General features: G+C 39.4%; 1 protein-coding gene across 10 annotated transcripts in view; it reads right to left on the bottom strand.

Moving 5' to 3' along the window:
- Window positions 1-14,780, bottom strand: part of GTDC1 (glycosyltransferase like domain containing 1) — a 274,478-nt gene that overhangs the window by 139,075 nt on the left and 120,623 nt on the right. For 9 of the 10 annotated variants that reach the window (XR_012581891.1, XM_074547857.1, XM_074547858.1 and 6 more), the window contains one exon: window positions 307-657. The exons of the other annotated variant lie outside the window; for it this stretch is intronic. Coding sequence is in view for 8 of the 9 variants with exons in the window: in XM_074547857.1 (XP_074403958.1) it covers window positions 307-657 (351 nt within the window). In the remaining variant the exon portion in view is untranslated. The remainder of the gene's footprint in view (window positions 1-306; window positions 658-14,780) is intronic. 10 annotated transcript variants of the gene reach the window in all.

The following is a 14,780-nucleotide window of genomic DNA, read 5'->3' as shown; positions in this document are numbered from 1 at the left end:
CATGTGTGGTTTGCTTGATAGGAAAAGAGAGTTACCAGAATAATGCTCAGTGTTGCAGTAGCAGGGATGTCTTTTTCTAGGGAGAAAAGAATCACTGACAGCGCTGTTCGAATGTCTGGTTAACATTACTGAATGTGCATATTCAACAAATTATTCCCAATAATCAGATGTTAGTGACGGGTCTTTGCTCCACGTGTGTGTGCAGTGTTTAGGAAATCACTTTATGCTGGGCAGAAGTCAGAGAAAAAGGATCAACCCAAACCCATAAATCTTTTGAAGGCACAGCGTTTGGGTTTGTTCACTTACCACCTGTGAGGCCAGGCAATGTGCAGAGGTCTTTGCTGATAGTCCAGTCCACTCAAGATATTAGAGAGGTTAAAAGTCAGACATTGCTTATCTTCCCCTTGACAAGGATTTGTACTTTCTGGTGCTTCAGCCTGGACTGGGGCTGCTGCTGGGGAGGGCAGCCCCTCGTGCTGTGTGGTGCAGAGCCCAGGCTGGGGCTCACAAAGTCCAGACTCAGGATGTGCATCACTGGTTTTCATTACAGCTCTGCTCTCCTGCTGCCCAGGCAGCCCCTCCGACTGATAAGCATCTCCATTCCTTTTAACACCAATTACCTTGTCCAAACGGGCAAGTTTATGCTCTGGCATGAATCTGGGAGAAAAAAGAACAAACAAACAAACAAAAAAAAAAAAATCTGTATTGTGTTCATGCTAGATTAAAGTTTCACCTGGCAACTAATTAAGTAATAGCACATTAGAAGGTCAAATATGGTTGATATTTTACATCCATCTAAACAACAACATGAATTCAGGAAAATACACTTTATTTTAGTGAACACGGCACCTGTGAAATAAAACAATGCATTCCCTAATGACACATGCATCAACAGGGAGAATAAAACTATTTACCTGCTAAAATAAAATATTGCAAACACCTCTGGAAGAAAGAGGGCAACTCTGCCAGGAAAATTTTGGAATTTTTGCCAGTGTTACTTCTAAGATTGGCAGCAATCCTTTATCCTAGTTGTAGAGCCCTGTTGTTCTTTTCAACTATCTGAAAGGAGGATGGAGCTGGGTGAGAGTTGACTTCTCCCAAAGAACAGCAACAGATTCTCTGAGTTCAGAAGCACAAATTTGGTATGGCTGATTCCCATACACAGAATCCTACAATCAAGGAATGGGTTGGGTTGGAAGGGACATTAAAAACAGTCTCATTCCAAGCCCCCTGCCATGGTCAGGGACACCTCCCACTATCCCAGGTTGCTCCAAGCTCTGCCCAACCTGGTCTTGGACACTTTGAGGGATGGGGGAGCCACAGCTTCTCTGGGCAACCTCTGCCAGCATCTCATCACCCTCACAGGGAATAATTCCATTCCAATACCCCATCTAACTGTCCTCTGCCAGTTGAGGCCATTCCCCCTTGTCCTGTCCCTCCATCCCTTGTTCAAAGTCCCTGTCCAGCTCTCCTGCAGCCCCTTTAGGCACTGGAAGGGGCACTGAGGTTTCCCTGGAGCCTTCTCCAGGCTGCACCATCCCAGTTCCCCCAGCCTTTGGTCACAGACCTAACCCTGGCTGCTGGTGGCTCCTCCGAGGCACACACACAGCCCCGTCAGGATGTACTTTTAAATATTTACACATGGGAAAAGCTGAAGCAGAAACAGGTTAAGGGATTTTTCCTAAACTACCAAGTTGTGACTGCATTGAAAGGACTGATTTACCAACCCAAATTTAACTAAGATATTTTGAAAAATTACTGCCACTAAGACAAATTGCTTGAGGTGTGAGAGGTCAGGCTACCTAGGCAAGCTCTATCCCCCTGCCTGTCTTTAATCTCCTGGCCAACCATCCACTCACTGCACCATTTCTGTTTCTGAACAGGTTTCCTCCTCAGTTTTCAACCCTTATAAATCTGATCTGTCATTGCAGAATTCCTAATAATATTAGATAAAACTCCACCGATTTCTCTCTGGAATATACTCTTTAATATCTTTTATTTAAGACATGTGTGTGCAATCAATTCCATGGTATTTACTTGTATTACACACACAGTATTCATCATCTTGACAATTTTTAAAAGTTTTAGAACACCATTTCACTTAACAGTTTGAAAGAAAAAAAAAAAAGAGAGAGAGAGAGAGAGATTTATTTGATGGTTAACTTTGGAACAAGTTATCTGCATTAACTTCCATTGTTTTGGCATAAAGTAGTTCTGTATATTTTACTAACAACAGTGGAGACATGATAAAAGATGTAGGCAGAGAGCCATAAACAGCTCTTGCTGCAATCCATGGTGCTCGTGGAAAGGCATTAATTTTTGGACTTTGATTGGAAGACGTCTCTGTGCTCAGCCACTTGGATTTTGCTAAATACAACCACAAATAAAACCTTGTACCTGAGGAGAACAATTTCTACGGCAGAAAGGCCGTTGTAAATCATGTGTAGCATAAACTTGTCCACATGATTGGAATGATATAATGGATATTGGAGTCCCTAACCACCAGCTAATGTTCTTTATGACACTTAAATAAATGACCTGAAAATAAACTAATAACAACACAAAGTCATCTAAACCTGTTCTTGTGCATTTCCCAGAAGCATGCTGGGAAAAGACAGTGTCTAGTTAGTGCATTTTTTGTGTTTATGTTTTCCTCAGCACATTTTTGCTCCTCCAGACTCACATTAATTCTTCTTTTCTGCCACCTTCCAGAGGTATCTCTCCATCCAGTACTTGCCCAGATCTCAGTCATTTAAAACATCAAGAGCTTGCAGAACTTCTACATCACCATGATGGTTATGGAGAAGCAAGGTTGGAGCAGGAGCAGACACAGGCTGGAAATAGAAGCTATAAGAAAGACTGTTTTAAATTTTTATATTTTTTATCGTAAGTTGGTGAAGCACTACACAGGCTGCCCAGAGCAGCTGTGGCTGCCCCTGGATTCCAGGAAGTGTCCAAGGCCAGGGTGGACAGGGCTTGGAGCACCCTGGGATAGTGGAAGGTCTCCTTGCCCATGGAAGGGAGTCAAATGAAATTATCTTCAAAGTCCTTTCTAACCCAAACTACTCCATGATTCTATAAAACCACCTAGAGAGCTACCACAGCAGAGAAGTGGGATTTCATTTTTGAGAAGAACACATAATTTTCCTCAATCTTAGTTACAAAAGACACCAGTCACGCAAGAAAAAATCTATTTTAAATATGGGAGAAGCATTTTATTATTACTAACTTGTTGTAATGAGCTCTTGCACATGTGAAACTTTCCAGAAAAATAATTATCATCAAAGCTTACAAATATTAATACTTTCAAAAGATTCCAAAAGGTACTGTTCCTTTTATTTAAAAAAACATGGAAACTATTTTACTTTTATGCATAACTCACATATATTTAAACACTAAGTAGTTCCCTATTTCTGAACTGAAAGTTCAGAACAAACAGTGAGGACTTAGATATCTAATTTTAGTATGGCAACTTGTTTTCAAATTTCTTTTATTTATTCAGATTTTTGAGGCTCTCCAACACATTGAACAGTCAATTTTAAAACTTTACGAAGGCTCTACAAAGAGTAAGCCTTGAAAACTTTCCCTTTTTTCATACTGGGTCTAGATGTTTAGTTAAAAAGATGGGTTAAATATTAAACCAAGTTCATATGTAATAAAAATTCAATATCCTGAAATTCAGAGTTTCAATCTAAATATTTGCTACTGTGAGTAACAGATTCTTTAAGTCACAACCTATATATTATATATTTTCTTTTCATTTATGCCACAAAACCCTGCTCTGAAGAAATCCATGTACTTTTCCTTGAAGCAGAAATGTGTTTTTCCCACACACGTTTCTTTTTTGTGATATGTTGCCATGTTCCACCGTATGTGTTTATTCACTGCACTTTATTTGCCCTAATGAAAAGTTATTTATGGGGATTGGTTTCTTTTCCATGGCACCAAGAGTCACTTTGTGCACCATTTTATTAAAAACAACAACAAAAAAAAAGAGATGGAAGGGCCATGATGTCACTGCTCGATGAATAGAAACCACATTAGAAAGATGAACTGGAGTGCTGGTTTAGGTTAGACCAAATTACACAACTGCCTCAAGAGACTGCAAGGATGGATGGAATAAATAAATACATTTTTTAAAAGCAATAAAAATTGGCTCTTCTGTAAATGTAGTTACATTTGGGTGCAAAGTAAGAGTTCTGAAAGTGCAATGGATTTTTTTTTTTTTAATATTGCAATTAAAAAGTTTAAAAATTATAGAATTCTGGAGTGGTCTGAGTGGGAAGAGACTTTAAGGATTATCTCATTCCAACCCTCCTGCCATGGGCAGGGACGTCTTCCACTAGACCAGGTTACTCCAAGCCATGCATACCTATTACTGACCAAGCACTGTAGAAATACCAAAGTTGTTTTTTCAAAGCTCACAAATTTTGCTGATTATATTCTAAGAAATAAAGTAAAAAAAAAAAAAAAAAAAAAGGAGATTTTTGGGTGCCAAACTAGAACATACAACAACTCCATTAGTATATGCTTATTGATATATAAAATCCTGTATTTATATTTTATCTTTAATATTATGAATCAGTTGATAACAATAAAACTGATGCTGTTTATATTTAGCTACTTCTCAAAAGACTGCAAAAAATTACAAAACTGGAAGAATAGTCAAAGTTCATTTTTAATTTTTTTTTTTCTTCAACTACTGTCACATTTTGCCCTACAGCAAAAAAAAAATGTTGCTGAGTGTGGTCAGGTGCCCTGAAGCTGTACTACAGTTCAAACCCAAAAGCCTGAAAGAAGATCCCCAATATTCAGGGAATTTGATATTAGGGTTTATTGAAGTTGTCACATACTTTCGGGGATCTAATTTCACTTTCTGATCTTCAGCAATGGCTGTAATTCTTCATTCAGAAGAGGGAAGAGATTACTTGTCAGCAGTAATCTCTAACACAGATAATGCCATATAAATATTAGGGGCTTATAAGCATGGACAAGGATTAGGAGCAAAGAGAGAGAACAGAAAGAAAACTGAACAGAGCCAAGATTAAGCACTGGGAAGGGCATCGCAAAAGAAAATCCAAGGTCTGAGGCTCAGCTTGTCTTCCCACAGCAGAATGTGCCTGTTCCTGGGTACAATAAGCATGGTTTACACTGATTTCCCTGCTTAAAAACTGCAGGAATTTCATATTCCTCTGAATATAAAATTTTATTTGAGGTGTGATCATTGTCTTCTCTTTCCCATGACAGAGGAGGAATCACTGAGGTTGCAAGGCCCATGCAGCTGGACAGGTTGCTCAAGAACCTCCTCCAGTCAAATCCTTACTCTCACCAAAGGCCAAGAATGCAGTTTGCACATGCAGATATTAAATAACAACAGTATGGGAGAGAGCTGAAGCTGATCAGGACATCTTCCTTCCTGGCCAGAGTGCAGAATTGGTGTGTAACCTAGACAATAGCTAAAACAGGGAGGGACATCACAAGGTCTGACTTATTTCTGATAAAATAGCCAAAATAATGCTGGTTCAGCAACAAATTTCCTGAATGCAACAACCCTGACACTGCAGTGGGTGCCTGATTAGCAGGCAGGATCCAAAGGTGGTTCTGGGGAACAGAGGCTGGATCCAGACCAACCATGGGCACTTGGCTTGGACTCAACCTGGTCCATCCGAGTGGGCAAGAAAGATGAGGAAAGCAAGAGAGATCTCAATAGTAAAGAGACATGAAAGCCAACAGGAAAAATCTCTTTCCTCAAATTGTAACTTCCACTTGTTTTTCCAAATAATTTCTGAGTGAAATCACTCAATATCCAACATCCACATTTGACGCTGTCAAAAATTCCCACTTCTAATTAACATTTACGCTTTTCTTTCCAATCTATTTAATTCAACAACACTCCTATTTTTTTATGCTCAAACATGTCATATCTCTAGATCAAACTAAGGAGGATGCTCAAACTGACCTTTCAACCTTCCCCTCAGTGTTACAGTTGAATTTTTAACATTAAGGTCTCTGTGCCAGGTGTACTCTAACACCTCACAGGACCAGGATTTTAACAAAAGTGTTCTTCAACTCTCATTCACAGAATGGCCTGGAAGGGACCTCAAAAACAAGTTCCAACACCCTGTCATGGTCAGAGACACCTTCCACTATCCCAGGCTGCTCCAGCCTGGCCTTGGACATTTCAGAGATGGGGCAGCCACAGCCTCTCAGGGCAGCCAGCGCCAGTGTGCCAAAAATTATTCCCCAAAGTCCATGCAGAACTCTAGCCTGCAGTGAAACAGGCAAAGTGAAAGGCAGAGTTCTCTTTGACATCAAATAAGACTGTTTGACCCTAAATATATTATTTCTGAGTTCATGTCTTTAATTCTCTGAAGTCCTTTAACGGTGACTACAAGAATCTCTGCAGTTATAATTTCTGTGTCCATCATTCTCCAGAAATGGAATGATGGTAATTTAAGAGCTCCTCAGAAAGATGGTAATGAACTAAAATACATATTTTATGGTGCAGGTGAAAATAACTTATGTGTTTTTTGTGCAAGATATGAATACATGGATTAATTAATAGTTCAGAAAAAAAAAGTAATTTTCTCTATAATTAAACACTATGACCATGTAGATCTGCTGCACCAATGACACAAAGTAACTTTTGGAGCTCTAAGAATCCTCTTGATAACCACTGCCAGAAATTAGAAATTGTTGACTTAAGTTCTGCTTTAACAGAAGTTCAAAAGAATGAATTGGACTATGGGGAAAAAAAGTTAGGCTTCTGAGAATTGCAAGGTTTTTAAAGCTCTTTAGGATTCTAAAGGATTGGTCATGTTCATTAGTGTTTCCTTAAACAGAAAAAAACCAAAACTAGCTGAGCTCTCAAGTACTTATTTAGAGAATGCAAATTTCAGAGTTCTACCCAATACACTATCCCCTTGCTAAACAAAACTGGAAATGGGTGTTTGAAAACTGGTACCACACCTGAAATATTTTTTTTCCTTTTAATTAAACTAAACCCAGGATCTTATAACATATAATTTCCTGGCTTTTGGAACTACTTCTAATCAGGATATAGGGGATGAATGTCCCCTTTAACTAGGCTGCTTTGCAACATACACAATGCAGAAGGGAGTGCTAGCATAACACTTCAATAGTTAAGTGACTTTATGAGAAAAATACTTCCAAATGTTTCCTAAAACCTTCCAAACCGCACCAAAGAACATTATCGTAATATTATGTTTCCCCATGGCCTCCAATATTTAGGCTTGCTATTCTCGAAATGATACTTGGATGAAAAATACAAGTTTATGTAATGTATAAATTGTTCCTAGAAGTAAAGCTGCCTTTAAAATTACTCTGTATAGATGTCAGATATTTTACATTTTCAATAGCCTTTCTGTATTAATTGGAGCAATGGCCTGCTGGTGCTTTGGGCAGCACAGGAATAATCTGTATTTCAGAACTGAGCAGCCACCCTGTGATCTTATTCCTAGCAAACACTGAAAACAATAACTGTCCTAACCGATTACATATCATGTTACCCTTAATAGATATCCATATTTCTTGCACAGTATACATAATCCACATAAACTGTACACCATATATCAATACCATATTCCAGCGAATCCACCATCAAAGAGTTCGTTTATGGTAGGTTTTCATTTGACTCGGGGTTGTAACGTTCTGTGCAATCATAAGCAAACCATTTCAGGGATTTTGTCAGCAAGCTGCTTTTTGGCAGATTATTGGCAGTACATATTGGCAGCAAACTAGTGCAACTAAGCCCTTCTTATAACTTACAGGTAAATAATGATTTTAATAAATTTATGTAAAATGTTCCACTTGGTTACATCTGGTTTTGATAATTCACTCGCCTGTGCAAATGCAAATTTCTGCACGCTTCTCAGGAAAACACATACTTCACCTGAACTATTCAAGGTTTTCTCAGGTACCCTAAGAAATAAATAGGCAATGAAGCCTGCTTTCACATGAAGGTTTAACTGAAAAAAGACAGGGAAACTAATTAAAAATAATAATTGTATGCACCCCAAAATTTTAACCACACTTTCTCAGTAATACAATATTCAAATGGTAAGAAAAATGATTTTTTTTCCTGTTGTGGAGCTATCCCAGCCACAGGGCATTCCAGTAAACTGGCTCTGCCCCTCAGGACCTGCTAACGCAGAGACTTTGACCTCCATTTGAAAATGTGTTACTATAATAATTTGCATTTTGCTTTTGCACTACAACTGAAGTTTAAATGTATAGCATTTCTATCTCAACCAGGCAGTGTGGACTAGAGGAAATTCCAAGTTCTAACCCCAGCTTTGACAGTAGGTCCCAATCTCATTTGTTGTTCAAACACCAGAAGCCTTCAGTTTTGCTCTGAAAGGATCACGTTTTTGTCAAAAAGCTCTAAAAATATGAATACCATTACTAGCAGTGTCATTACAGGACAGTGTCCACAAAACCCTTGGACTCCCTTCTGGTATAAATCAGGAGGACAGTGATGCTGATCTATGATCCCTGATCATCTGGCTTCCAGCATCTGGGTGCCAGAAGAATCCCTGGGGAGCCACAGTCCCTGGAAATTCTGTGAAATGCTGGTGGCCCATCACTGAGCTACCTGTGACATTAAAAACTGTCCACGTCCTCTCTGCTTGTGGATACATATCAAAGTTATACTAAATAACTGCTTTGAATGGGGCCTGTAATGAACAGGCACCATTGATTATCAGATTTTACTTGTGCACATTTCAGCCTAGAACTTGCTGTTTCTAAGTGTTTGTTCACTCATGGATTCAGCAGTTTAGGATTTTGTAAGTCTAGACAACGTGGTTAAAACCCCTCAACAAATTCTTGTTGAGATCTATTGGACACACTGCTACAACTTGATGTTTCTATAGTGGACTTGCTTTTAATTTGATCTGTTTCAAGGATTCAGCATCCTTCCAGCATGTTGGAAACCTAAGGGCATATATTTGTATTGTTTAAAGGCAGGAAATTCTGTGAACTGAAATGAGAACATATCCCTTTTGCCTTTATGGACTTTTGTTATTTTCTTTTCCTTTTGGGGTTTTTAGAAACAAAACCAGTGAAAGCCGAAAGTTTGAACAATAGAAAATTACTTTCAAGGGGGGAAAAAATGTAAAATACCAAGTATACTTTTATAACTTTATTCATACACTTTGTATATATGTAAATTGCAGTTATCCAAGCATCAGAAAATGCCATTCACAGCAGGGCCTTATATTGCAGCAGGATCATACTGGTTTTGTCATAAAAGACTGTGGACTTTGCTGTTTTATTCCTTTACTACCTTGTATTAACTTGTACCCCACTGACTTCATGACAGAGCTGACTTGTTTCATGCTAACCACAGAACTAGGGCAATCACATTCCTATTGTAGGGAGGGAAACTACCAATCTTTGCAGCCTTTTAACTCCCTCGCCAAAGAATCCCACAACCTTCATTTAATTGATACAAAACAAAAAAGTAGGTCTGAATTCTGGGATAGGAAATGAGAACTGGTGGAAGATGAGCAGGGACATATAAACTGCTCAAATCAAGAGTTGGGGGGATACTGCTCAAATTAAGAGTTGGGTAGATACTAGTTTTAGGAGAACTGCAGTAGCAAACTTTTTTGCATTAGTTCTGAACTGCTTAGGGAAGGACTGGAGGCAGAGTGGCTGCATTAGGAGGGAGACCTGATCCCAGCAGGATGCTTCAATCCCAGGGCAGTGCTGCACAAACACATCCTTGATGCTCCTGGTGCTCAAAGTACCTTTATTGCACACAATGAATTAGAACTGCACTGCTTTATAAGAAGAGGGTTATAGGTTACAGCCATGGTTATGGCTCTCTGGAACACTCCAACCTTGTGACAGAGTGCAGAGAGCCAACTAAGTCTGCAAAAAAACAAACTTGCTGGAGGACAGCTCGTGTGCCACAGGCTCAAGTGCAGCCATTTCAGCAAGAGCCTGAACACTTTCCCAGCAGTGCTCCTCACGAGCTGACTGCTCCTATCACACAGCTAAATATAAATTACAGAGGGATGCAAAGCCTGGGAGAGACATTTGACACCCGAGACTCAGCTTGGCCGCTGGATCTCTCCTAGCTAGTGTTTCTTCACTTGTTAATCCCTCTTCCTGGGCAGCAGCAATTATGACACTGCTGAACTGCAGGACTTGGGTTTATTTGCTTTCATTTGGCACAGTGCTTTGTGCCCAGCTCCTCTGCTCTGGGAGGTTGCAACGGCTAAAGCAGGGATCACAATGGGACACCATCAGTCAGCAGAATAAACAGCTCAGCTGCTTCAGGGGAGTCAAAGAGGAGAACTAATCTTGCAAGAGATTTGAAAGAGCACAAGGAAGTGGTTTTACATGAAGTGCCCACAATGATGGCTTCCAAAGGAACGTTCCTGACCATCAGCCCTGGGGAATAAAGAGCTGCAGGGTGCTCATGTCCACCCATGGACCTGACTTTGACATAAAACTAATGGGATCCATAACTACCAGGTGTAACCCTCCTGTGCTCTTCCCTGCAGATGTGGGTGGTGAAGAGAAAGGCTTGGCCACCACCCAGACATCACAGGGCCCATCACCTCCCTGATGGAAAAAGCAGGGATCCTGAGCCTAGCACCTATGAAAACCACCATTACCCCAACTATTCTTCCCCGTAAAACATTCTCACTCATTCAGCCTACACTAATTCAACAGTTTTGTCCAAGTACTCCAACAACAACTAACTCTATACTTTGAAACACTGCACTATACAGATGTTTAAATCATACACTCAACATGCATATGCACAACCAACCAGAAGCCAATAGTTTCCAGGTCCTGTATACCTTATTTTAAATTCTTCTGAAAGGGTAGTTAGGAGATTCTTAGGGCAAAAATGACGACTAAGTTCATGAACTGCCCAGAAAATTGGCTGTGACACCACTTATTAAAAGTTATTATAACTAGAAGGTCCAACTAAAAGGAGCAGATGCACTGTTTGCTAGGCTCTAGCTGCAGACAGAATTTTTGGTGCCGAGATCAAAAGAACAAGGTGTTCATATAAATGGCATTTTATTTTGATCCTATTATTCTATATGAGCTCGAAAAGAGATCAAAGGAAAAAGCACCCAGGTTTCACTATTAACACTTAACATAACCCCAGTTGGAAAATCCTTTCCAGATTGTTAGTGCAATTTAAAGCCCAGCACATTTTTGTTGCTCTGTTAGGTTAATACACCTGAAGGCATGGGTTTGATTCCTGGATCACCTTTTCCATTGTGGAAAATTGCTCCTGTTACATATAATTTCAGTTATTTTCATTTTTGTGGCAGCAAAGGCACCCTAGCTTTGGGGAATGCCCTGGTCTGGGTTGTACCCTCCGTCCTGGAGAGGCAGGCTGCCCTGAAGTGGTGACAATATATTACAGACTGTGCACGACAGTCAGGAAATTCAACACCATTGGAGTGAAGTACTAAAGTGTGGTTCAGCCCCTGCCAAAGCATACCAGCTTCCACTCAGAATGTAAACAAACCTAATGGGCCTTTCAAATATCTAAAAGTTCCTCCTGATAGCTGGCATGAATTAATGTGCTTTAATACGTTGCATTGCTTATTATGACATTATCCAGGACTACTACTATTAATTAATGGTTCTATTGCTGCTTTTAGCATCCAGCGGTGTTGTATAAAAAAAAATAATAACATATTGTATTTCCTGCAAAGCTGAAGTATGGTAATAAATTTTAATATTCATGCTTTGAATGAAAGCTTCTCATTGATGATTCAGTAACTTAGGGCAGATATTTAAGCATTTCCTTTCCAATGAGTTTTTTGACTTCTAAGACTGCAGAAACCTGCTAATACACAGGTATCACTTACCAGACTAACCCTGGAAAAATCAGCAATCAAAGAAAAAAAAGAAGTGCATATGTCCTTCTCTGCCTTGCCACCCCCTCCTCACTTGTTATTAAAGCACTTGTGTTAAAAAGTCATTCCAAAGTTTATTTTAAATGCAAAAAAGTGGGCACTAATCCCACAGGAGCTGGCTCAGCTACGGCCCACCATCTTGAACACATTCATTTTATCCAAATCTGTTCCAATGAGGGGGTTTTGGGTGGTTGTTTTGGGGTTGAGCTTTATTTTTGACCTAATAACAGCAGACTGTCAGAGGTGAGGAGATGGAAATGACTTTGGGGACTTGCACAGTCAACATTAAATACCTGCAGGTGAGCTGTGGCCTGGAACGAACACGACAATTATGGGTTAAACGAGATAAAAACGTGTCATGCACAGTCAGAACATGTTCATGTTACACACAGCAGCCAGCTGGCTATAAATCCAAGAAGTAAGCTGGAAGGCTTTGGAGTTTCAATGAATGAACACAGATATAAAGGGAAGAACGGTGGTTTGTCGCCATATGAATGGCTTTTAACTGAAAAGAGAGGATTGCTTTCACAAGGGTTTGCCAGAACAGCAACCTTGTTGAGATGAGGAAAAGAATAAGGATGATGATTGGGACATTCCATATATTTATATTTTCTATTTTGTTTTGAGGCAGAGGAGTCTGATTCAGCATGCCTGAACAATTAAGACGTGGCTTTACATACAGGTGTTCCAGTGAATAGGGACACAAGTTCTTTGACAATACCTCTGCAGCTGATGATCCATAAACAGGATTAGTCTGTTAATTCATTCCAGATTCAAATCCAAATGAGCTGAGCTGTGAGAAGCAATGGACTATTTTTCTTTCCACATTTCTAGCTCCAAGTAATTGTAGGCTATAACCTTCTGTACTCTGCATATGCATCACTGAACCTACGGTCAGCAACCCTACCTGTGCACAGATCCACCAGACCTAGGGCTGCTAAACCAACACCTGCCTGGCAGTACAGAGGATAAGAAAGGCCTTTCTGAGACACTCTCATTTTTTATTAAATAAAGCTGAATAGCAGAAGCTCGTGGATTATAGACCCAAAAAATGCCCTAGTAGGTTTTCATAAAAGGATGAGCCTGACTGACTTGGGATGATCCTGTGCATGGCCAGGAGTTGGACTTCTGTGACCCTTGTGGGTCTTTCCAACTCAGGATATTATTCACTGACTTTCCAGAAGTCTAATTACCCCACTTGAACATTTTGGAATCTTAGCAAGATAAACTCTTGCTCTTTCTCCACCTAATGCAGGGGTAATTCCCTTCTGAATCCAAAAACAGAGCTCTGGCTCTTACAAACTCAAACATGAGCTGAACTTTAAAGGCATAAAGTAACTTCACACTCATAATCTCTGTTCATAGTAATTTATATGTTCTATAAATTAAATATGTGTATACATATGTGTGTATATATATATATTTACCTGTTTTTACAAAACTTTCCTGCTGTTTAAAAGTGGGTGTAAGCTCCTGGGTTTGATGTGCTCACTGCTGACAGAATCAGATGCAAACTGTAGGAAGGCTGATAACAGCTTTGCTCCCCAAAACCTTTCTCCTGTGTCTCTGGGCTGGCTGAATGGGAACTGAGAGGGGAAAGAACAAAGATTTGCTGTTCTTTACAGTCACGCAACGAAAGTGTAGGTTAAGCACAGGAAGTATTTGCAGATTCCAGATATTCTGTGGACCTTTGTTGCTTTTCCTTGCATTCAGATCTAATCTGAGCCCCTGCACAGAGCTGGACTTTCATGTTCTGAGGTCCTTCTCTAATAGAAAACCCAACCCACTGTGACAGGGCAAAGTGGACTCAAGAACTTCAGCTCCATGTAGGCATTTACTCGTGTTAATGCATTAAGGAAAAACGCTTTAACAAGAAGAGAAAGCTTAAAATCATACAAATAAATAAACAAACAAATTTAATATATACTCATAGTACAACAAGCCTACAGACTGCAAAGATACAGTTCTATATTTTAGAAAAAGTTTGGATTGACAGTTTGATGTACCACATCAAATATAACAACATTGTGTGATCTTTAAGCCTCAGGGGTTTAAAAATACTAAGTGTTTCTTTTTTGTTCTGATACCAAATATGTCTATATCTCCAACTGATTCAAGTCAGCACTAATAACCACTGGGATATTTTAGGAGGCCCTTCAAACAGAAGGGTAGTATTTTCACTACCATTTTGAACACACAATAAATTGTGTTTGGTTCTTTAGCTTCAATCAAGCATCAATTTTGGATTATTTGTCTGAAGTCAGATTTCTTAAAATATGATTTTTTTTAAGGAAGCAACTTCCAAGGAAAGAAAAATCCTCTCCACAATTTGAGTGCAATCAGCTCTTCTCATATAATTGGCTCTGATTTGAAGGTAAGGTTCATGATCAGATATATTTAAGGAGGGCTGTATGATTAATTTAAGAGGTGCCCCATCAGGATTTTCATATGAATAAGCATAAAAAACATTGTTTTACTTTCATGATGCTGCTGCATCACCTTTGATTCTTACAACCATATTTGCATGAATATAATTCTGCCTTTTGTAGGAGAAGGGCTCATAGCAGGATGGGCAACTCACGTTTGTAAATCAGTCAGACCTGGCATTGAATATAATTACAAATATGAATAGCCAAATATCAGGCTGTCAGATATTCAGAAGAATTTTATGCCAAAAAAATGTTAGGGAATTTTCAGCTCTCACAAGAGCATCCAGATAATTCTTGATGGATCATCAGTACCTATGGGTGCTTTCTGGAAGCAGATTCCTCCTTTTCCTTTACTGTTCTTTGTGGAGAAAAGGGAAGACGGAACTCTCACCAGAAAATGAGAAAAAACATTAACCTCTAAGTCCCTCAGATT

Source organism: Zonotrichia albicollis, chromosome 10 (assembly GCF_047830755.1).
Source record: "Zonotrichia albicollis isolate bZonAlb1 chromosome 10, bZonAlb1.hap1, whole genome shotgun sequence".
NCBI classification, from domain to species: Eukaryota; Metazoa; Chordata; class Aves; order Passeriformes; family Passerellidae; genus Zonotrichia; species Zonotrichia albicollis.
This window is presented reverse-complemented; position numbering and strand designations above follow the sequence as displayed.